Genomic DNA, 22,948 nt, shown 5'->3' with positions numbered 1-22,948 from the left:
CAAATTACACAACTTAATATAGTTAGCATGTAATTAGGCTTACCAAATCAAGGCCTAACCAGGTAAGGCCCATAAACCCTATTATAAAAGCACATTTTACGAAACATATGCTTATGTTATTATTCTGACATCAGAGCCCAATATCTTAGACTGACTTTGCAGGCACACTCCCCTTCTTACACTCGAAAGTTGAGGACAAAATATCGTTAAAGTAAATAGCCCAAAGAATCAGTTATGAGACTTTGCACCATATATTATGATATATATGTAAGAACAATATTTAAATGCATTATGCATTGGTTATGAATTTAAAAATATTTTAAAGTAATTTATACTTACTTTAAATTTAAACACAGAACATATCAAAACACTAAGATGAAAATTAAATATAATAAAATATGTCACGTGTAGAAATATATTAATATATAAATATAAATGATTATGAAAACATTATAAGTATTATATATATATATATATATATATATATATATTATATCAAAATAATTAATATTTTTATTCATTTTTATTTTAAACAACCCTTAATTAATATCCAGTTTCTTAATTAGGTTATACCAGATGTAAGAAAATATTTATATTTGTTGCTGAAATTTTTATATTTATTTAATTAAATTTCATCGACCAGAATTTTTACTTATTATTATTTTATAAATTTTATCATCTAAATTTGTTATAAAACCTTCGTAAATTATACATATATTTTAAGTTCCTAAAAGATTACGTCCCGTGCAAACATTCCTTTAAAAAATAAGATCAAGATAAATAATTAATAATAAAATAATGTTGCTTTGAATTCCTTTTGAATTTTGAATACCATCGTTTTAAAAATATAACGGATTATATAAAATTTAATTATTTATTTTATTCTTATATTTATTTTATCTTATATATTTTTTTATTTAAAAATTTGATTTTGAATTTTCAAAAGTAAAAAAAAAAGTATACTACCTAAATCCAATCTAAATTCATTTTCGAATCCAAATCTAATTATATGGGTTGAGATTTAAATTTTTAAAATTCAAAAAATTATTCGGTCCAAATCTATTGGATTTAAAATCCAAAATTATAAATTTAGATTTAAGATAAATCTATTTAAATGAATTTAGAAAAACATAAATTTAAATTATTATTGATTGGATTTTAAAATTTAAAATTTAGATTTTTTATCGATTCTTAATTATCTTTCTATTAATTTATTTATTATTATAAATAAACATAAGAGACCAAATTGAATTTAAAACATTGACTTTGACACGTGGCACGCTACTGGGTTGACACGTGGACATTTAAAAAAATTTTAAATTTTTAATTTTTTTTTAAAAATTAAAAAAAAAATTCAAAAAACCACGGAGTGACACGTGGCACACTCCTAGGTTGACACGTGTATATTTAAAAAAAATTTACAAATTTTAAAAAAAATTAAAAGAAATTAAAAATAATAAAAAAATAATAAAAAAATTGAAAAAAACCACGAAGTGACACGTGGCCGTCACTGTTCATGACTGTTAATGATTTAAACGGTGTTAGCAAAAAAGGACTCAATTGAACAAAATTGACGAAAATTGGGACGTATTTGAACACAACCAAAATTAGGACTTGTTTGAAAAAATTTGACGAAAATTGGGACAAAAAGGTATTTTAACCATAATATAATTCAATACTTATTCAAACTAATTGGTTGTGTGAGGATCTTTCAGGTATATAAAAAAACATTATCTTTTTTTTTATTCGGTTTAAACTTTCAAAGTTTAAGGTGTGATTTTATTGTCACGTTCTTCTCAATAAAATATAAATTTAATAGTAATTTTTACATATATTTTAGAAAAAAATTCCTTCATTCCAAAGACAGTAAGATAATATATATATATATATATATATATATATATATATATATATATATATATATATATATATATATATATATATATGAGTGGAGCTTTGTAGGAGTGGGGTGTCATAGGCCCAAAATTTGAATTTTTTTATATTATATGTATTTATATTCTTAATTTTTAAATTTTTGTAGAGTATATACCGTATATATATTAGAAATTGATGGAAATTAAATTTTTTTATTTATTTTTTTATAAAGCATAATACTTAATGTTAATAAATAATAAAATATAAAATCAAAAATAAAGAATAAAATTATTTATTAAAATATGTTTTATTTACTTCTTCATTCTTTATTGTCTTTTTTAGTTTTCTACAAATTTTACTCATCTTTTACTCTCACTTGTTATATTTTCATTTCTTAAAGAAGAAAATAAACTAGACACACACTCATTATTTTTTTCTCTCATTTATTATTTGTTCCATTTCATTTATGAAGAAAAAAAAAAGGTAAATTTATCGTCTAACTTGATACTGAAATATTTGTTTAATAGTTAACATTATTTTTCATCTCATGAAACTTTTGTATATCATTTTTTGTGAATATAGAAGAACAAATAATATACTATGTATTTTTTCATAGCCGATTTTTAATTGTGACTTAATTATCATAGATTTTTCTTTTAACTCTCAATTTCTTTTAGTAGATTATGATAAATTATGTTCTGATCTTAAACTTAAAAAAAAGTATATTGATGAAAATCTATCCATAAAGAAATAATATATTATGTGATTTTTCATAGCCGTTTTCTAATTGTGACTTGATTATCATATATTCATTTTTTAACTCTCATTTCTTTAATAAATTATGATAAATTATTTTCTAATCTTAAGCTAAAAAAAAATAGGTATATTGATGCAAATTAAACGAATAGATTCAATTTTTCAAAAGTGATAAAAGAAAAGTCATCCACGAAGCAAATCATTTATTATTAGGTTGATGAAAATAACATGTGAAGTCCCGCATCGCCTAGGAGGGTGTTAGTGACTATATAATGGACTCTAAGTCCATGATGGACGCTTCAAACTTGTATTTGACTCTTTTTATTTCTTATATGTGGATGTACTCGGGACCAAAGGGCATCAGTGTGTTTCCTTATGTTTATTTTATTTCTCTAATAATAAACTGATGCTCGGAGGTTGTTCATGTAATTTCTTTTATAGTTAATGTATTTTTTTTATCAATGAACTAAATAATGTACTAGTTTTTTTTAATAGTGACACTAATTAAATATATAAATTTTGAGTTTAATATTTTGATTCCTCCAACATTATTGTTGGTCAAGATCTACCAAAATAAATATATATATATATATATATATATATATATATATATATATATATATATATATATATATATATATATATATATATATATATATATATATATATATATATATATATACTTATATGACGATGACTTTTATCTAATTTTGAATTAAACTAAAGACTATATATGATGAATAATCCATGATGAGGTGATAGGCAAACTTTTTCAAAAGTGTTATTAATGTTTAATAATTTTGACACGGTTTTTAATAAATCTTTATTGTTAAAGTTTTTTGTTAAATCATCTTTGATGGTTGTTGAAAGAACATTTTAGTGTAAGGTCCTGTTCTTTTATGCCTTTAACTTGTAGGGCTGCCCCAAATCTAATGGGCCTAAGAGCTGGACCAAAGGATAAAACTGACCCTAGTCTATCCTAATGCATACACTTTCACTCTTTCAGAAACTAGCCGTCATCCCCCACTGCTTTCACAGGACGCTCTGCTAGGGTTTCTCCCCAAGCCATTCTTCGAGCTAACTCAAACCCAGTTCTTACCCGACGTAAGTTATCTCTCAGCTCACACTTCTTCTCCATGAGCATCTGTCCGTTTGTACAGTAGGGTTTCATCGTGAGCTTAGTTCCTAACTTTGCTCCACTGTCTTTTTCAGCTCGCAAGTTCCTCCTTTGAGTTGTCGTGCTCCGTTGGTTAGAGTCGAGGCACCTTCTAGCTACTTCCAAGTAAGGAAGCTAGACCCCTCTATTTGTTGGGTGCGAGCCTGCTATTTTATGTGGTTGGTGATTCTTTTTGTTTTTGCCTGTTGTTATGGATGTAAGATACGGTGGGATTGTTGCTTGTGGTATGTATTCGCATCTATTGCAGGTGAAAACAGTGGCGGGCACTGATAAACTCGCCCAAGCGAGCTGGTCTCGCCTAGGCGAGATTAACAGAGGCTCGCCTAAGCCCTTTTCCACGAATGGTCGTCCAGGCGACCTATTGTGATTCTGAGCGAGCATGCATCTCGCCCAAGCGAGAGGGATCTCATTAGGCGAGATCCCGCGAGTGCTTCTGCTCCCTTCTCGAGCCCTCGCCTAGGCGAAGGGGGAGCTCGCCTGAGCGAGCACGTCTCGCTTCAGCGAAACCCCTCAGCCTGAGCGAGGTGCTGAGTGAGACAACGCTTTGTTTGGATGTGTGTTTATTTTGGGATGATCTGTTTTGGTTGGATATGAATGCTATGATGATGGACAGGTATATAATGGAGTGCGATGTATGCGTAACATGATTCATGAATTATAAATGATGGGTTTGGTATGAGTATTGACATGTGAACTAAATGAGATTGGTGTTGTTAAAGTGGCATGATAATGAGATGAGTTGGACTCTATGTACATGAATGGATTATGATAAGTTGGAATGGGTTGGATCTGGAAATTGAAAGGTAACGACTTTAAAGGTTGATATAATGAGGGTATCTTTGCATAGTGAATAGTATCTGATTGTATGATTGTATTTTGTCTGTGTCAGTGCATAATTCCTTGGGGTCTCTAGGTGAGACTTTCAGGGTCGCGCTTCAGTGGTCGGGACGTAATTCCATGGCCCTTGTTAGTGGGCGTTCGTGGTGGTGCCCCATCTGTATAGCTAGGTAAGGATTCAAGGTAAGGTTGCATCCTGACACTCTGAAGAGTCAGTTAGTCTCACCTAGATCGGACTGACTCCTGTGGTGAGAGTAGCAGGAGGCCTAAAATTCATTAAGAGCTAACCTTGTGGTGAGGGAAATTTGATTCATCATAACACTTGAAACACATAGCTCGGGGGTGAGCAGCTCAGGGGTGAGGAGAGGTATCCACCACAAGTGCAAGCATCCGCTGAATCCGACCAAGTTATACGTATCCGGATGAGTCGAGTCGAGTCGTAGTGTATTGATTGAGAGTCATAACATGCTTGGTTGATGTTTGGATATTGAATGGTGAGAAATATATTTTGACTGTATGATAAAAATGTTGTTGGCTCTAGCTTACCCTATTTATTGTATTGTTGTCTTGTGTGTGGTTCTTCTTTCTTGCGATGATCATCAATATTATTGATGGGAGCAGATGGGCGAGGTTCCAGAGGTCAGCAAGGAGATGGAGATTCTGCCGCATAGTTCGCGTGGACTAATTTATATTTTCTGTATGAGTTCATCTAGGGCTGCGACCCACGAAATAGATGGTTTTAGATTTATATACTTTTAGTTAACTCATTATCCCGTTTTCTTTGGGCATCGTGGTGTGCCATGGATCGTTGGGAGCTTAGTTTCAAACTCCCAGACTGCGCTTGTATGTTACTTTATGTGACACAACATTTAATTTCGCTTATAAATTAAATGGGGTGTTACATTTATGGTATCAGAGCGGTCATTCCTTAGGTCTGTGGACTTGGATGTCCGTTTAGCTTTCTCTGTGTCTTATGAGTGTTCTTAGTTAAATTCTTGTCTTTATCGAGCCTAACGAAGTGATTTTCTGTGTGCCAGTGGATTATGGCACCTCCTTGTAGGACTACGCAACCATCCCAGGGAGACGTACCTGATATTGCCAGAGCCATAGAGGCGATGGTAGCAGCTATGGCGCAGTAGAGTGCTGCAATGATGCAGCAACATGAGGCATCCATGCAGCGACAGGCGACGTCGCTTGAGCAGCAGCAGGCAGTGATGCAGTAGATGGAGGCTGCAAGGGTAGCTGCTGAGGATGCTCATCGACAGCATATGGAGGCCCTCCGCCAGTTGGAGGAGAATAGGGCGGCTGCCCCTGTGTTTGGTCCGGAACCACGACCTACAGTCAGGGAGTGGAGCCTGGAGGACTTTCTGAAGCACCACCCGACAAAGTTTGATGGGAATACCAGTCCTGACGCCGCAGACCAATGGCTGAAGGACCTGGAGCGCATCTATGACGCCAAGATGTGCCCTGCGGAAAACAGGTTGGCGTTCTCGGTTTATATGCTCACGGGAGAGGCAGAGCATTGGTGGATCAGCACCAAATCCATCCTGGAGGAGAGGGATGAGCCAGTGACATGGGAGACTTTCAGAGAGAGATTCCTCTCAGAGTACTTCCCAGACAGCATCCGGTATGCCAAGGAGGTGGAGTTCTTCCAGTTGACCCAGGGAGGGAAGACGGTGACAGAGTATGCTGAGAGGTTCAAGCACATCAGCCGCTTCTATACACTGCCACTTGACGAGGAGTGACGATGTAGGAAATTCGAGAATGGGCTTCGTGGTGACATCCGTTTGATGGTGGCTCCCTTGTCCATCAAGGATTTTGCCGCTCTAGTAGAGAAGGCCAAGGTGATGGAGAGGATGAAGCGTGAGGTAGAAGGTCAGCGCCCACAACAGTCACAGCTGCCTCAGAGGATGGGTGGACCATCTGGGTCCAAGCCCAGACATGAGGAGCAGAGGAGATCGTATGATAGACCCCACCATCAGCCTCAGGGGTTTAGGAGTTTTTCTCCACAGCAAGGTCGAGTTCAGTGCTACATATGTGGGGGCCCTCATTTGAGGAGTGTCTGGCCGCGTATGGAGGGTTATCGCCGGTGCAACAACTGTGGCAAGGAAGGTCACTTTGGGAAGGACTGTCCCAACCTTGCCAGGGCAGCAACACGCCCTCTAGTTCAGACTCCCCATCAGCATCAGAGGAGGGACAAAGGCAACAGGCCCAAGGCGACAAGCAGGGTATATGCTATGACCGGGGCAGAGGCTGCAGGCTCAGGTAATCTTCTTATGGGTCGATGCATGATAGCGGGTGAATCTTTGTGTGTACTGTTTGATTCTGGAGTGACACACTCATTTGTGTCATTTGCTTGTGTGGAGCGTTTGAGTCTGCCGATGCGCGAGCTATAGTGTGAACTTGCAGTATCTACCCAAGCGTCAGGTTTGGTTAAGACATCGTCCTTGTGTGCTAGGCTTCCAGTGGAGGTAGAGGGATGCAGGTACAGGGTGAACTTGATCTGTCTGCCTCTACAAGAGTTGGAGGTGATCTTAGGAATGGATTGGCTCTCTGCCAATCGCGTTCTAATAGATTGTCGAGAGAAGAAGCTGCTTTTTCCCGACGCAGAGGAGCTTGAGTTGGTGTCTTCTCAGGGTGTTATGAAGGAACTACATGACGACGCGCAGTGTTACATGATCTTCACACATATGGAGGTGGAGAGAGGAGAGGCAACGTCAGTGATACCGGTTGTCCAGGATTTTGGAGATGTATTCCCGGAGGAGGTTCCAGGATTGCCTCCCAGTAGAGAAGTGGAGTTCTCTATCGATCTAGTGTCGGGGACAGGTCCAGTATCGATGGCTCCCTACCGCATGGCTCCAGCAGAGTTAGTTGAACTCAAGAAACAGATAGAAGAGCTGATGGCGAAACAGTTCATCCGACCTAGCACTTCGCCTTGGGGAGCACTAGTGTTGTTGGTGAAGAAGAAGGATGGGAGTTCACGCCTGTGTGTGGACTACAAGCAACTGAACAAGATGACCATCAAGAATAAGTATCCACTCTCTAGAATCGACGACTTGATGGATCAGTTGCATGGATCATCGATTTTCTCGAAGATAGATCTACGGTCGGGATACCATCAGATCCTGGTAAAGGCGGATGATGTACAAAAGATGACCTTCAGGTCCAGATATGGCCACTATGAGTATGTGGTTATACCATTTGGCGTGACCAACGCTCCAGCGGTGTTCAAGGACTACATGAACAGGATCTTCCGACCTTTCCTAGATAAGTTTGTCGTAGTCTTCATAGACGACATCCTTATCTATTCCCGGACTCAGGAGGAACATGCAGAACACTTGAGGTTGGTGCTGGGTGTTTTGAGAGAGAAACAGCTGTATGCCAAGTTGTCTAAGTGTGAGTTCTGGATGGATGAAGTCCAGTTCTTGGGGCATGTGATATCCGCCCAGGGGATTGCAGTGGACCCAGCAAAGGTCGAGGCAGTGGTAAAGTGGGAAAGTCCTAAGTCGGCCATAGAGATTAGGAGCTTTGTAGGGCTAGCAGGCTACTATAGGAGGTTCATAGAGGGATTCTCCAAGATAGTGGCACCTTTGACCTTGCTTACTCGGAAGGACCAACCTTTCACTTGGACAGATAAGTGTGAGGAAAGTTTCCAGGAGCTGAAGAGAAGATTGACTAGCACTTCGATACTAGTGATCCCGAATGTCGGAAAGCCTTTGAAGTCTACTGTGACGCCTCTCACCTCGGACTTGGGTGTGTTTTGATGCAGGAGAAAAAGGCTGTGGCGTATGCTTCGAGACAGCTTAAGGTGCCTGAGCGTAACTATCCCACTCATGACCTGGAGTTGGTGGCTATAGTTTTTGCCTTGAAGATCTAGAGGCACTATCTCTATGGTGCACAGTTTCGTGTGTTCAGCGATCATAAGAGCCTCAAATACTTGTTTGATCAGAAGGAGCTGAACATGAGGCAGAGGAGGTGGATGGAATTCTTGAAGGATTATGACTTCGAGCTCCTATATCACCCGGGGAAGGCAAATGTGGTGGCAGATGCTCTGAGTAGGAAGACGATACATACGACACATCTCATGATAAAAGAGGTAGAACTACTAGAAAAGTTCAGGGACATGAGGATACAGGTGGAGTTGGGGTCCGAGTCCATTAGGTGTAGTACCCTTACTATATCTAGTGGCTTCTTGGACTCGATCAGAGAGAGGCAGTTGTTGGATGCCAGTCTGAACAGAGTCAGAGAACAGCTTGGGTCGGATGAGGTTAGAGACTTTGCTGTGAGTGATGATGGTATACTGAGATTTCAGGGCAGAATCTGTGTACCTAATGATGCAGAGGTGAGGAGGTTGATCCTTGAGGAAGGATACAAAAGTCGTCTTAACTTGCAGCCTGGCATGACTAAGATGTACCAGGACCTCAAGGAGACTTTCTGGTGGCAGGGGATGAAGAAGGACGTGGCACAATTTGTATCAGCCTGTTTGACGTGCCAGAAGGTGAAAGTGGAGCATCAGAGGCCCGGTGGGATCCTACAGCCTTTAAAGATATCGGTGTGGAAATGGGACAACATCTCCATGGACTTTGTGACTCATCTTCCACGGACTATTAGAGGACATGACACCATCTGGGTGATAGTGGACCGATTGACCAAGAGTGCCCACTTTTTGGCGATGAACTTGAGGATGTCCATGGCCAAGTTGGCTCAGCTGTACGTTAGGGAAATTGTGAGGTTACATGGTGTACCTTCAAGCATAGTCTCCGACAGAGACCCACGATTTACATCCCGGTTTTGGCAAACCTTACAGGAGGCCTTGGGGACAAAGTTGACTATGAGCTCGGCCTACCATCCCCAGACTGATGGTCAATCAGAAAGGACCATTCAGTCACTTGAGGACTTATTACGGACATGTATATTGGATCACCTGGGGGCTTGGGACGAGGTGTTGCCCTTGATCGAGTTTACCTACAACAACAGCTTTCATGCGAGCATTGGCATGGCGCCATACGAGGCTCTCTATGGAAGGAGGTGTAGAACTTCTCTCTGTTGGTATCAGGATGGAGAGGCAGTGTTGGTCGGACCAGAGTTATTAGAGCAGACCACTGAGAAAGTGAGAATGGTGAAGAACAGAATGCAGGCCTCTCAGAGTAGACAGAAGGCCTATGCAGACCGTAGGAGGAGACCCTTGGAGTTCGCAGCCGGCGACCATGTGTTCTTAAGGGTGACCCGAACCACTGGTGTGGGAAGGGCTCTCCGCTCAAGGAAACTCTCTCCTAAATTCCTTGGCCCGTATCAGATCACGAGGAGGATCGGACCGGTAGCCTACGAGATCGCTTTACCCCTGCAGTTGGCGAACCTTCATCCGGTGTTTCATGTGTCACAACTGAGGAAGTATGTATTCGATCTGGCCCACGTGTTGGAAGCTGAGGATATACAAATCAGGGAGGATCTCACGGTGGAAGTACCACCCATCGCTTTAGAGGATAGCAAGGTGGAGGAACGCCGAGGAAAAGCTGTCAGTCTTGTTAAAGTCAGCTGGGATCAGAGGACGGGTGACTCGACTTGGGAGTTGGAGGAGGACATGAGAAAATCACATCCACATCTGTTTACCTGGTGAGTCTTTATTTTCGAGGTCGAAAACTTTTGTTGTTGGAGAGAATGTAAGGCCCTGTTCTTTTATGCCTTTAACTTGTAGGGCTGCCCCAAATCTAATGGGCCTAAGAGCTGGCCCAAAGGATAAAACTGACCTTAGTCTGCCCCAATGCGTACACTTTCACTCTTTCAGAAACCAGCCGTCATCCCTCACTGCTCTCACAGGACGCTCTGCTAGGGTTTCTCCCCAAGCCATTCTTCGAGCTAACTCAAACCCAGTTCTTACCCCACGTAAGTTATCTCTCAGCTCACACTTCTTCTCCATGAGCATCTGTCCGTTTGTACAGTAGGGTTTCACTGTGAGCTTAGTTCCTAACTCTGCTCCACTGTCTTTTTCAGCTCGCAAGTTCGTCCTTTGAGTTGCCGTGCTCCGTTGGTTAGAGTCGAGGCACCTTCTAGCTACTTCCAGGTAAGGGAAGCTAGAACCCTCTATTTATTTGGTGTGAGTCTGCTATTTTATGTGGTTGGTGATTCTTTTTGTGTTTGCCTGTTGTTATGGATGTATGATACAGTGGGATTGTTGCTTGTGGTATGTCTTCGCATCTGTTGCAGGTGAAAACAGTGGCGGGCACTGATAAACTCGCCCAAGCGAGCTGGTCTCGCCTAGGCGAGATTAACAGAGGCTCGCCTAAGCCCTTTTCCACGAATGGTCACCCAGGCGACCCACTATGATTCTGAGCGAGCGAGCATCTCACCCAGGCGAGAGGGGTATCGCCTAAGCGAGATCCCGCGAGTGCTTCTGCTCCCTTCTCGAGCCCTCGCCTAGGCGAAGGGGGAGCTCGCCTGCGCAAGCACGTCTCGCTTCAGCGAAACCCCTCAGCCTGAGCGAGGTACTGAGCGAGACAACGCTTTGTTTGGATGTGTGTTTATTTTTGGATGATCTGTTTTGGTTGGATATGAATGCTATGATGATGGACAGGTATATAATGGAGTGCGATGTATGCGTAACATGATTCATGAATTATAAATGATGGGTTTGGTATGAGTATTGACATGTGAACTAAATGAGATTGGTGTTGTTAAAGTGGCATGATAATGAGATGAGTTGGACTCTATGTACATGAATGGATTATGATAAGTTGGAATGGGTTGGATCTGGAAATTGAAAGGTAACGACTTTAAAGGTTGATATAATGAGGGTATCTTTGCATAGTGAATAGTATCTGATTGTATGATTGTATTTTGTCTGTGTTAGTGCATAATTCCTTGGGGTCTCTAGGTGAGACTTTCAGGGTCGCGCTTCAGTGGTCGGGACGTAATTCCATGGCCCCTGTTAGTAGGTGTTCATGGTGGTGCCCCATCTGTATAGCTAGGTAAGGATTCAAGGTAAGGTTGCATCCTGACACTCTGAAGAGTTAGTTAGTCTCACCTAGATCGGACTGACTCCTGTGGTGAGAGTAGCAGGAGGCCCGAAATTCATTAAGGGCTAACCTTGTGGTGAGGGAAATTTGATTCATCGTAACACTTGAAACACATAGCTCGGGGGTGAGCAGAGATATCCACCACAAGTGCAAGCATCCGCTGAATCTGACCAAGTTATACGTATCCGGATGAGTCGAGTCGAGTCGAGTCGTAGTGTATTGATTGAGAGTCATAACATGCTTGGTTGATGTTTGGATATTGAATGGTGAGAAATATATTTTGACTGTATGATAAAAATGTTGTTGGCTCTAGCTTACCCTATTTATTGTATTGTTGTCTTGTATGTGGTTCTTCTTTCTTGCGATGATCATCAATATTATTGATGGGAGCAGATGGGCGAGGTTCCAGAGGTCAGCAAGGAGATGGAGGTTCTGCCGCATAGTCCGCGTGGACTAGTTTATATTTTCTGTATGAGTTCATCTAGGGCTGCGACCCACGAAATAGATGATTTTAGATTTATATACTTTTAGTTAACTCATTATCCCGTTTTCTTTGGACATCGTGGTGTGCCATGGATCGTTGGGAGCTTAGTTTCAAACTCCCGGACTGCGCTTATATGTTACTTTATGCGACACAATATTTAATTTCGCTTATAAATTAAATGGGATGTTACATTTAGCATAACCATTTATAAGTCAAAACATGAGATGTATTACAAAGTTGTTTTGGATCTATGATTAATAGACTAAGGAGCTGCATCTTTATCAACATTTTAAAATAATAATTCAATTTTTATGTGAAAATATAAATCATTGACATTAATTAAAATTAAATAATCTTGATAACTTTAATTAGTTTTTCTTCCAGAGAAGACTCAAAGCCATAAATTATTATAGAAGGATTAAATATGTTTTTAGTTCTTGAATTTTGATCTAAAATTGAATTTTTTTTCCTATCTAAACTTTGATACATTTTGGTTCCTAAACTTTAAAAATGAATATATATAGTCTTTTTAACTCAATTATATTAATTTTTTTTGAGATGTCGAACACATTTTCAACAAATATTAAACCGAAAATGTGTCAAACAATGTAAACATTTCTAATACTAACATGAAAAATGTTTGACACAAAAAAAAATGTAATTGGTTTAAAATGATTATATTCATTCATTTTTAAAATTTAAAAAACAAAATGTATCAAAATTTTAAAAAAACAAATTCTAATTTTAAATCAAAGTTTAGAGACTAAAAACGTACTTAATCTATTGTAAAATAATGATATTCAACTATTTACACGGTAATTTATTTTACATATTTTTTTCTTATTCAATCATGTCACACTATTTATTATATTTACCAGTTTTTTCTTCTTTTTGTGTCCCTTGATATCACTAAATATGAGTTCATAATTAAAGACTCGTTTCTTTCAAAATTTACAAAGCATCAAAGCAAACTTTTCCAACAACCTTTTTTCTTTCATACGCATAACTTGAAATAAAATTCTTGGTACCATGAAAGGAATCCCAAATCTGTACCCGAGATGTTAGACTTAGTTAGTATTTGTTATCTCTTTCACATCCAAAAATAAAGTCTACAAAGAATGGTGCTCCTGATTTCAATGTCATTGTACCAAAAGCAGTTGCACAGAAGCACAGGGACAGTTTTCAAAAGAATAATAGTTATTAGGCACGTCACAGTCATTGACAAAATTTAACACGCACAAGAAAACCTTGGTCTCATATTCACACGCAGACGAGTTCAGTAGAGATTTGAACAAGGTAGCTGAGTGACTGGTATGAATTGGATTAAGATGGCACCAAACTTTTCATTTCTCTCCCCATTCGGAAAATGGAGTCCAATTACCTTTAAACAAATAATTCAAGCACACGCCAAAGAAACAAAAAGCACCATCATTTTCCACTGGACTAGCAACACCCATCATTCTTAATTAAAGCAACCATTATCCATTTCACCTCTGCATTTCAAATTCTCTAAGAGTTACATCACTAATAAAAATATACACACCACCCTAACCTTTTAGAAGGTCCCACTGCCCACTACAAAAACTAAGCCCCACTATAAAAGCGCTTCCATCACGTTCCACTAACCCCCACCAATTGATACAAAAGGGAAGAGCATATCAAGTGAACTTCGACAATTTCTTTCCCTTTACATGAAATTTACCAAGATGGGCTTTGCTTATATGTTGAAGGCCACTGACATCAAACCCTGTCTAGACAAAAGTTGAAAGAACGGCAAAAAGGAAAAGACTATGGCATCCTACTTTGAATGCAAATTGATACTGACCAATGACTAAGACTAAGGGTGTTTGGAACAGACAAATAACGTGTGGGTCCTAGCAGTATTAGGTGAGTCCTTGATGGAACCACTGGATGGTGCACCTGTGCCTGAGGTCTGTCTATGAAGGAGGATTAGTTTCAGGTTTAACTACACTAGAAGGGTCAGATGGTTGTGACGGGTATATTGCTGATGCCAGTGAGATAGGCATGATGCAGAGTGCTTTTGATTGAAGAAACTGCATGGCAGCCCCAACATTTTCTTCCATAAGCTTAGCTACCTGTCTTTCTGTGCCATCATTTGACCACTTCTCCCAAGCAGGCTGGTTTCTTCCTTCACTGCCTTCTTCCTGATAGATACTAAATTTCATAAATTGAAGAGAAACAATTTGTTGCCAACTAACATTAGTTAGAACAATTACCTCGACTGATGATAATGGGATATCAGTTACTAGTGGTGCCACAGCACCAGCTCCACCCAATCTACTCATGCTCAAAACCTGAAAGCCAGATGAATCACAATCATTGAAAGTCTAATGCACTCTAGTTTAACATTGTTGACAAGTTTGGATTCTACGAAATGCCTTGCTGTCACTTTCATATTCAAACAGTAAATTGTACTCCCGCAAGTTTTAAGAGAAATTAATGAAATTGGCTACTGTGCTTGTAGAAATTAGCTTACTGTTCATAATCACAAACACTGAAACTCAGACTTTCCACAGGTGGAAAAAATCCAGTCCAGAGTTGACCTGGGTGCTCTAGAATTGTTAAAGAAGCAATATCACAAAACAGTGAAAATTCCGTCATTTGATCATATTTATATATTCACTAGTCAAATGGAATACAATCCAGGGGATAATGAGTACTAATCCAAAGTGGCACTAATGGTTCATAAGCCAGGGTTGAAGGGAAAAGTGGTAAAAAAGGCAAAGCTTAACAGGTTTAACAAAATAAACTACGAATCAAACAAAAAGCTGAGGTTAAGCATAAATTGAGCCCAATTAAGGATAAACATGATGCAGATCACATGAGTATTAACCTTTACTTGAAGCCTTAAGAACTTGACATAATCCACAATTTCGTCCAGCATTGCAGCTCTATCTGTCTGAACAAATACACAATAATTTTATTAGAAACAATGGAAAAACAATACTGTAGAGGGTTATGAGACATACGGCAGATCACAAGTCAGTAATGAAACCTCTATAATGAAATACAGTATAGTTTAATACGAAACTCTAGATTTCAAACACACCTAATCAGAACAAACGCAAATGTTGTTCTATTTTCCAATCCCTTTGATAGAAGAGTTTTCCTCATGAATTATATGGTAATAAACAAATAAATATGAACTGTTAAACAGAAAACATGTGAGACATGGCTATCGGGAGGTTTTACTTAAAAGCAGACTCAATGTGAACTGATTTAAGCATCATAAAGGCCAAAGCATAGATACCACTTTCTAAACTCAACGGAATAGGTTAGCATTAAATCGTTCTTAAGGAAGATATTAATATATAGAGGGAGAGAGAGAACAAAGCCCAGTGTTTCATATCTATGACTTACTATAAGGAAAACAAAAGAAAAAATAAAAAAGAATTTAGCATCGATTAAAAATCAACCATCTTTTAATCTATATTCCAGCTATTTTTCCTAAAACAAACAAAAACATCCAAAATTAACACTTCATTCCAGTCATTGCATTCATAAACCACTGAACAATGCACTGTACTGTGGTCAATTCAGAAATGTAATTCATAGTTCATTAGGGAATACCATTTGAGGGAGGGGTGGGAGTTGGGGAACAAAGTTCATAGATAAACCAAGAGTAATCACATTTCAATGAATTTAACCATTATATCTCTAACTTTTTTCGTGCCAAAAAAACTAACCGAGATAAATAGTGAAAAATCAAACAAGACAAATTACGGAGACACTCACACACACTCCTTGAAAATCTCTAATTTTAGCACTCTTTGTTTCTGCTAGTAATTGACAGTAAGTATCAAATACTTCCTGACATTGTATAAATATGTTTATCCACAAATTAATGAAGCGTGTCATTTCAAAGTCTGGTGATGAAACACAATCCATTACTTATCCACGGACAAAATCTCCCAAGTCGTATAGATAAGCATCAAACTACATTTAGGAATAAAACTGCATATCCAAGAATACCTTGTTGACACTAGGAACCAGTTCTTGCAAAGCCCTGATTCTTTCAGCTATTCTCTCTCTGCGCAACTGTCATTGAATGGCAACATGAAAAATAAAAATTAGCAAATCATGAAACTAACTTAAGTTATTTTGTCATTATTATGAATGATAATCTCTACAACAAGAAAAAGGTTTGTATTCTTTAAAATATCCAGTGCCCACCCTTTCAGCTATACTGTGTGGATCTGTAGCCTGTCCTCTTCTAGCGCGCACTCTAGGTCGCACTGCTGGTGGATGTGGGGCAGTCGGAACAGTAGTTGGCATGGGTTGCCCATGAAAAACCTGCAACATGACTATCTATCAGAGAAAAGGAAAGATAATTGATCACCAATTTTCGCCCTGGCACTCCTAAAATCAGAAAAAACATTGAAAGAAATATTGAAATTTGGAAGAAGTCAGCATTTATTCACAATATTCAAATAAAGCACATCTTATATGATCTAGGTCCAGTTTTTGATAAATTTCTCCACAACCATTCGTAAGAGAAAGAAGTTTAACCTATAAAGCTTCTTTTATTTAGCTTCTGCAAAAGCTGACTTCCACTTATGCATAAGCTAATTTAGTTTATGGGAGAAATTTACTTCTTCTTGGCTTCTAGTCTGTTTCTCTAACAAGTGCTTATATGGAGATGTTTATCCAAGCCTTAAAATGTCAAAAGAATTCAGGAAAAAACGACCCTTAGTACTAATGTCAAGGCCTAAGTAGCCTAATTTCCAGTATGTCATAACCTGAAATGCACAAAAAGAATTATTAATTCTTTGTTTGGTAGGGAGGAAAAAAATAAAGCAAGTAGAAGGGGAAAAGAAGGAAGAGAAAGAGGTCGGAAATGTGTAGAAATAGAAGTGGTTTAGTTAGAAAGAGAAGGATGAGAAAGACTATGAAAATGAAGATATTTTTTACAGTAAAAGCAGCAACAATGATTTGTGCGTTATTTTTAAACACAATCTCTCTGAGAGAACATAATCAATTATGTTCTCAAGAATAGATGGATTGTATCTGAAAATTTCTCATTCTAGTGCAGAAAGTTTTTCTGTTCCATCCAATCTTGATTTGAAACTTTTCTCTCATTTCCACCGAACCAAACCACCGTCATTCCTTCCTTCCTTTCTCTTTCTTTCCTCACTCCTCCTCTTCCTTCTCATCCGAACTCAGCCGTAAAAGACTTTCAACGGGCGGTCACCGATATCTAGTCATAGTCCGTAATATCTAGTCACAATTCATTCATCTTCAAGTTAAACTCTTATCTACAAAGCCATACCCCAAGTCAAGTATTACCAGAGTTATCCACTCATGAAATACAGAATTCCAACGAGAGCAACCCGTTGATGATCACACCAACAAAAGGAAGCCAAAATTCGTTACTACAATACACTATTTTTTTTTTCTCTCACTAAAACCATGCTGCGCAATTTCGTTTCAACAGACGATCATGTCCCAAAGGAGCGAGAAACTAAAACACACACACATACACATACATACTAATTCGTAAAGTCATGTGTTAGGAAAGTTTTACGGCGGAGGAAACAGAAATCGAGAAGATTGATTGTGTTACGTTCTTAGGCCTGGTATCAACGACGTCGTCGCGGAAGCGGTTGCCGCTTCCAGAAGCATCTTCGGGCGAGAGGAAGCCTCCCTTACCTTGGTCCAAGCTGAGGCCCAGCTGGTATGGCGGCGCGTGGAAGGCGGCGTCGCCGGAGTTGAGCTGAAGCATCATCGGAGAAGCGTCGGCGGGGTCGGCGGAGGCGAAGGTGGGGAGGCCGAGGATTTGCTCGAGGAAGTCATCGGTGGGAGGTTCGGAAGGGTGATTGGCCATGACGATGAAATAGAAGAGAGGAATAAAATGATGATGTTGTTTTGTGTCTACATGAAATGAGATGAGATTAGAGAATTTTGGTTTGTTAGTTTGGGGTTTCTACTCAGTCTTCACTCTGCAGTAGAAGTGAGAGAGACTATGCACTGAGAGAGGAGTTTGGCTTTATGCGGTTTAAGAAATAAATACACAAGTTATGCTCCTGCTTCTTATCAAAGGGACTCGGTTTTTTCATAATTTACACTTTCCATACTCATCTTGTCTTTTCTGCAAACCTTCCCCACTTTTAAACCATTACTTTCTATGGGGTTGCACGAAGGAATCAAACCTTGTTATTTTTGTTTTCAGTCTGTCCAGTTCAATGTGTGACCTATGTTTCTATTAGTGGTTGTTATACTGTGTTCAATATTTATGATATACCAAAGAATTTTATTAGGATAAATTTACAAGATTAACGTATACATTTGGTTAAATCAGTGATTTTACTTCTATTTCTAATAAGTCTTTGATTGGTTTAATCTTTAGGTTATTTTATTCAATTAATTTTTTTTTTGTAATAATACCTTTTAGAATAAGATATTTCAATCTACAAGGATTACCAGTTGCCACTCACACAAAGATCGTTTGTTATACTGCTCACATAGATACTAACATAGTTCACTACTCATGCTTACATATATTTACATACTCTTACTCACACAAATATTGACACAATCCACCCACGCTCACACATAGACTCGTAGGGTGTAACGTCTCATCTAATTAATAATCATAATTAAAGGAAACGTCACACAAAATAATATAGTAGCGCGGTCCTAGAGCATAAATACTACTTCTTACAATATCCAAGACACACAACGATGTCAAAACAAAACAAGATACAAAGTTCACCAGTAATCAAATTGAAATTTAAATGACAAGCCAATACATGGGCCATAGCCCTATAATAAAGCCCAAAACAACAGAGTCCAGCCCGGGTAGGCTACGTAGCGAAACCTCCATCACCCTGATGACCACGTGTGTTTCTCACATCTGCTCACATCAACAAGTTGATGATCATCACAAAAAGAGAACCACACAACAGAACATACAACAAACAAAAGGGTAAGCTAGAGTAAAAAACAATTTATCATACAGTTACATGCTATTTCACAATCCAAGCAGTATATGTCAACCAAACATGTTTTGACTTTTCAAACAATACAGTAAGACTCATACTCGACTCATCTGGATACATATAATTAGTCGAATTCAACGGATGCTTGCACTTGTGGTGGATTTCCCTCCTCTACCGAGCTGCTCTCCCTCGAGCTAAGTGTTATAATGTCCCAACCCCCACACACAAGGTTAGCCCTTAATAAGTTTCAGGCCTACTACTACTCTAACCACAAGAGTCAGTCCGCTCTATGTGAGACTAACTAACTGACTCCTTAGAGGGTCGAGATGCAACCTTACCTTCAATCCTTACTAAATTATATAGATGAGGTGTATCATCCCTAATAGATATCACTTAATTAAATATTTAAAGATATAAAAAGGAGTTTGAACGTCGCAACTTTATTAATTCCCGTCGCGGGGATAAAACAAAATTTAATATTCAATACGACAATCATTCAATAAAAGTAATTCCAAAGGTTATTACAAGTCCCAAATAAAACTTTAAAACATAGTAAATCCCTAGCTCTAATTCCCAGCTAGTCCCTCTCTCCGTCTCGGGTGTTAGCAGCATTACTTGTATCATCAACTGCTCCCGTGTAAAATTACACGATCATCGCCAATCACAAATAGAAAGGGTGAGCTCGACAATATAAGAAATCACATAAATTAAATAACATAAAACACCCAATCTTATTATCATAATTAGACCTTGGTTACATTCTCAACACACCCCAAGGCTTTTCAGACCATGACATACAACAGGGTTAGCCATGGACTCAGGATTCATGATGCTCACAAGAACCTGCCCGCTCGTGATCCTGCCTTTATGAACCTCCTCGCTCGTAGTCCTACTCTACGGACCTACTCGTCCGTAGTCCAACACATGTGATCCACAAGCTACGTTCCTCCCCGTACCCAGCATCTTTCAATTGTGAGCACGAAACACACGAACCTACCTCGCTCGTATCCCCACAAGAGAGTAATCGAGTATGAACCTCCCCGCTCATACCATCACATGTCATCCACCATCCATGAACCTACCCGCTCATGGGACAGCATCTCCTGATCCACGTTTCATAAATGCGTAAAAACAATACACATACACTGCACTAAACTCGCTTGGGCTAGAAGCCTTAGCTTAAGCGACCAGGCCTGTCTCGCTTAGGCTAAGCTTTCTCGCCTGAGCGAGCGTGCTGAACTGAATGACCTGCAAAATCTTGCTTAGGTGAGTCCCTTTTTGCCTGGGCGAGCTCGCTCTTCGCCTAACACTCAAACTCTCGCCCGGGCGGCGAGTTAAGCAAAACGCAAAATTAAACAAGAGATCTCGCTTAAGCAAGAACCTCTCGCCTGGGCGAAACGCCTTGTCGCCCAAAACCCTGATCTCCTCGCCTATGCGAGGCACCCCAAAACAAAGTCTCACATCCTCGTTTTCTCGCTTAGGTGAGATGTTCTCGCCTGAGCGGGGCAACAGGTCGCCCAAAACCCTGACAATCTGCCTAAGCGAGTAGCTCGTGAAAAAACACAATCTTGACTCTGCAACTTTTGCCTGGGCGAGCCTGGCTCGCCTGAACGAGACTATCAAATTGTCTCACTGTTACGCGCACACAAAACACGCAAACCATGCCAAAACCTCACACAAACTTGATAACCAATCCCTTTCATCGTTCCAATATTACGAACCTATTTTAGACCTCAAAATTTGACTCCCAAACAATGCAATTACCCGTAATCCCATACAGTACCAAGAACTCCAGTATTTTCATATATTCACACAAGGGTTTAGTCATATTACAACAAAACAATCACACACCCCAATTCACAACATGTTGGCACGAAAATCTCATGGTAAAGGTACATAATTCATTGCATATTACAGATTACACACAAATCTTCAACAATTCATGAAAGGTATGCAAAAGAGCTCCCCTAACCTGTGAATTCTTGCTTCAAATGGTTGTCTAACCTTGGCTTTGTGATATCCTTTGCCCTCCCAATCAATTACAGCTTTGCTCTCAAACCCCAAATCCACTTTTCCCCTCAAAATTTGTGATCCTTTCTCACTCTAGTTTTTCAGACTATTTTTCCCAACTCCCTTGGCGACCCATTATCTCTAGGGATTTCCCACCCTTTCACATTCAGACCACAAGTATTATAGAAAAAATAAAGAGATTAATTTGTTCTCATCAAGGGTTAAACCCATAACCCATGAATTACCAAGTCAAATGTACCACCAATTCAACCAATTCACATTTGTGATAATTCCTAAAATTTTAGGATTATATTATCACGTCCAACATTCAAATATATTAAAGAAATAATGCATAAATTAAAATAATACACAATTGGTATACTTAGGACTCGAACCCAAATCCTATCACATAATCAAGTACTCTCAACCATTTGAGTTAGTACTTTTCTACGTCATAACAACTAACATTAAATGTCATAAAGGCTTCCACTACCCACATTTATTAAATAATTACTTATTTAATTATTCAATTTTCCCAGGTCTTACATGAGGCACCACCATGAACTCCCACTAATAGGGGTCATGGAATTACGTCTCGACCAACTGAGGCACCACCAAGAAATCTCACCGAGAGATTCAAGGAATTACGTCCTAACCAATGAGGCACCACCATGAAACTATCGTGGAATTACGTCCTAACCACATACAAATCATATTTCACCAACCAAATAGGTATCCATCATGCATACCAATCTCATGCCATACTTTATAACCAACCTTCATTCATATCCCATATCAAATCCATACCAAACTCATCATATTCAATCCATGAACCAATCCCATGCATGCACATTATGCATTTCATGCCTTTAACATATCAATCCATCAAAAAATATAGCAAACATACAAAGACAAAGGAGAAAATAGAACCTGGTGCATTCTTGCCCAAGCGAGCTTCCTTCGCCTAGGCGAGAGCTCGAAGAGGGAACAGTGGTGATGTCACATTCTCTCGCTTAGGCAAGACCTCCTTGCCTGAGCGAGATGGCCTCTCGCTCAAGACTGGAACACCGGGGAGGATTTCCTGATACTCTCGCTTAGGCGAGCACCACTCGCTTAGGCGAGATTATCAGGTTCACTCCACTGTTCGCGCAGGCCATCATACAGATTCGTCCAGAACAGTTTCACAATACATATTCATTTCATTCCAAACATCATTCAATCATCACAGGAACGAAATAAAGCTGCAAGACCAACAATATGTAATGAAAACAAGAAAACAGTAAGAGTCCTAGTTTCTCTTACCTGGAAAGAGCTAGCAAACTACTTCGACACCTAAGCCCACCACCACAACAGCTCCAAGAGCATATTTAAGAGCCAGAGATAGTGGCACAGAAGGAAAATTGGATTTACTACAGTGAGCCCCAACATAAACCACGAAAACAACTTAGAAAGGGGTTATGGTTCGAAAACTAACTTACGTGAAGGAAGAACGAAGTTGAACTAGCTTGAATGGGATGGAGGGGAAAACCCTAGCAGAGCCTCTGTGGAGAAAGTGAGAGTGTTAGAGAACTGTTTTTGCAAGAATGGCAGAAGTGAGAGAGGTTTGGCTGCCTTAGGGGCCTTGGTGATGGAGGCGTGGTTCAAGATCGTCATAGGGATTTTAGAACAGTGGATGGAATCATGCCCAAGACCTTCAAAGAGATCTCGAATTAGCTTTAGATTGTAGAATAGGAACACTTTTATAATTTCTGTAATGTTTTTGTTTTGGCTTTATCGGACCTTTTGTTGTGTTGGGCCTTTTGGTGTTTCGGCCCATAGTATATAAGCCCTTGTGAGA

At 39.1% G+C, this 22,948-nt stretch overlaps 2 protein-coding genes across 3 annotated transcripts; one reads left to right on the top strand and one right to left on the bottom strand.

Annotated features, from left to right (window-relative positions):
* Nucleotides 1-6,435: 6,435 nt before the first annotated feature.
* Nucleotides 6,436-10,872, top strand: LOC146884720 (uncharacterized). Its single transcript, XM_085675992.1, has 8 exons — nt 6,436-6,910; nt 7,055-7,595; nt 7,692-7,869; nt 8,415-8,488; nt 8,852-10,213; nt 10,341-10,583; nt 10,637-10,706; nt 10,810-10,872. Exons 1-8 carry the CDS (start codon nt 6,436-6,438, stop codon nt 10,870-10,872), a joined length of 3,006 nt encoding a protein of 1,001 aa, XP_085532118.1.
* Nucleotides 10,873-13,573: 2,701 nt separating this feature from the next.
* Nucleotides 13,574-18,156, bottom strand: LOC114191031 (transcription factor UNE12-like). Of its 2 annotated transcripts, XM_028080175.2 has the most exons (6): nt 17,727-18,153; nt 16,337-16,456; nt 16,136-16,201; nt 14,997-15,062; nt 14,380-14,457; nt 13,574-14,307 (listed from the first exon to the last, which is right to left on the bottom strand). In XM_028080175.2, the coding sequence occupies exons 1-6, from the start codon at nt 17,985-17,987 to the stop codon at nt 14,080-14,082; spliced, it is 819 nt and encodes a 272-aa protein (XP_027935976.1). In that variant the 5' UTR covers nt 17,988-18,153; the 3' UTR covers nt 13,574-14,079. The 2 variants fall into 2 exon arrangements, with proteins under 2 accessions (XP_027935976.1, XP_085532337.1); XM_085676211.1 differs by having other exon boundaries at nt 13,574-14,457; nt 17,727-18,156.
* Between the last annotated feature and the right edge of the window lie 4,792 nt (nt 18,157-22,948).

This window comes from Vigna unguiculata, chromosome 7 (genome assembly GCF_037176805.1).
Source record: "Vigna unguiculata cultivar grain cowpea cultivar isolate G323 ecotype 2 chromosome 7, ASM3717680v1, whole genome shotgun sequence".
Classification (NCBI taxonomy): Eukaryota; Viridiplantae; Streptophyta; class Magnoliopsida; order Fabales; family Fabaceae; genus Vigna; species Vigna unguiculata.
The sequence above is the reverse complement of the archived record's forward strand: the minus strand, read 5'-3'. Positions and strand labels throughout refer to the sequence as shown.

Excerpts from the sequence above, each read along its gene's own strand:
- LOC146884720 (XM_085675992.1), top strand. The coding sequence starts at position 6,436 with ATGGTGGCTCCCTTGTCCATCAAGGATTTTGCCGCTCTAGTAGAGAAG. Across the intron at positions 7,596-7,691 it reads TCGCCTTGGGGAGCACTAGT|AATCGACGACTTGATGGATC; the intron begins GTTGTTGGTGAA and ends TCCACTCTCTAG. Across the intron at positions 7,870-8,414 it reads GCGTGACCAACGCTCCAGCG|GAGAAAAAGGCTGTGGCGTA; the intron begins GTGTTCAAGGAC and ends GTTTTGATGCAG.
- LOC114191031 (XM_085676211.1), bottom strand. The coding sequence starts at position 17,987 with ATGGCCAATCACCCTTCCGAACCTCCCACCGATGACTTCCTCGAGCAA. Across the intron at positions 16,457-17,726 it reads TTGATACCAGGCCTAAGAAC|GTTTTTCATGGGCAACCCAT; the intron begins GTAACACAATCA and ends GTCATGTTGCAG. Across the intron at positions 16,202-16,336 it reads CACACAGTATAGCTGAAAGG|TTGCGCAGAGAGAGAATAGC; the intron begins GTGGGCACTGGA and ends ATTCAATGACAG.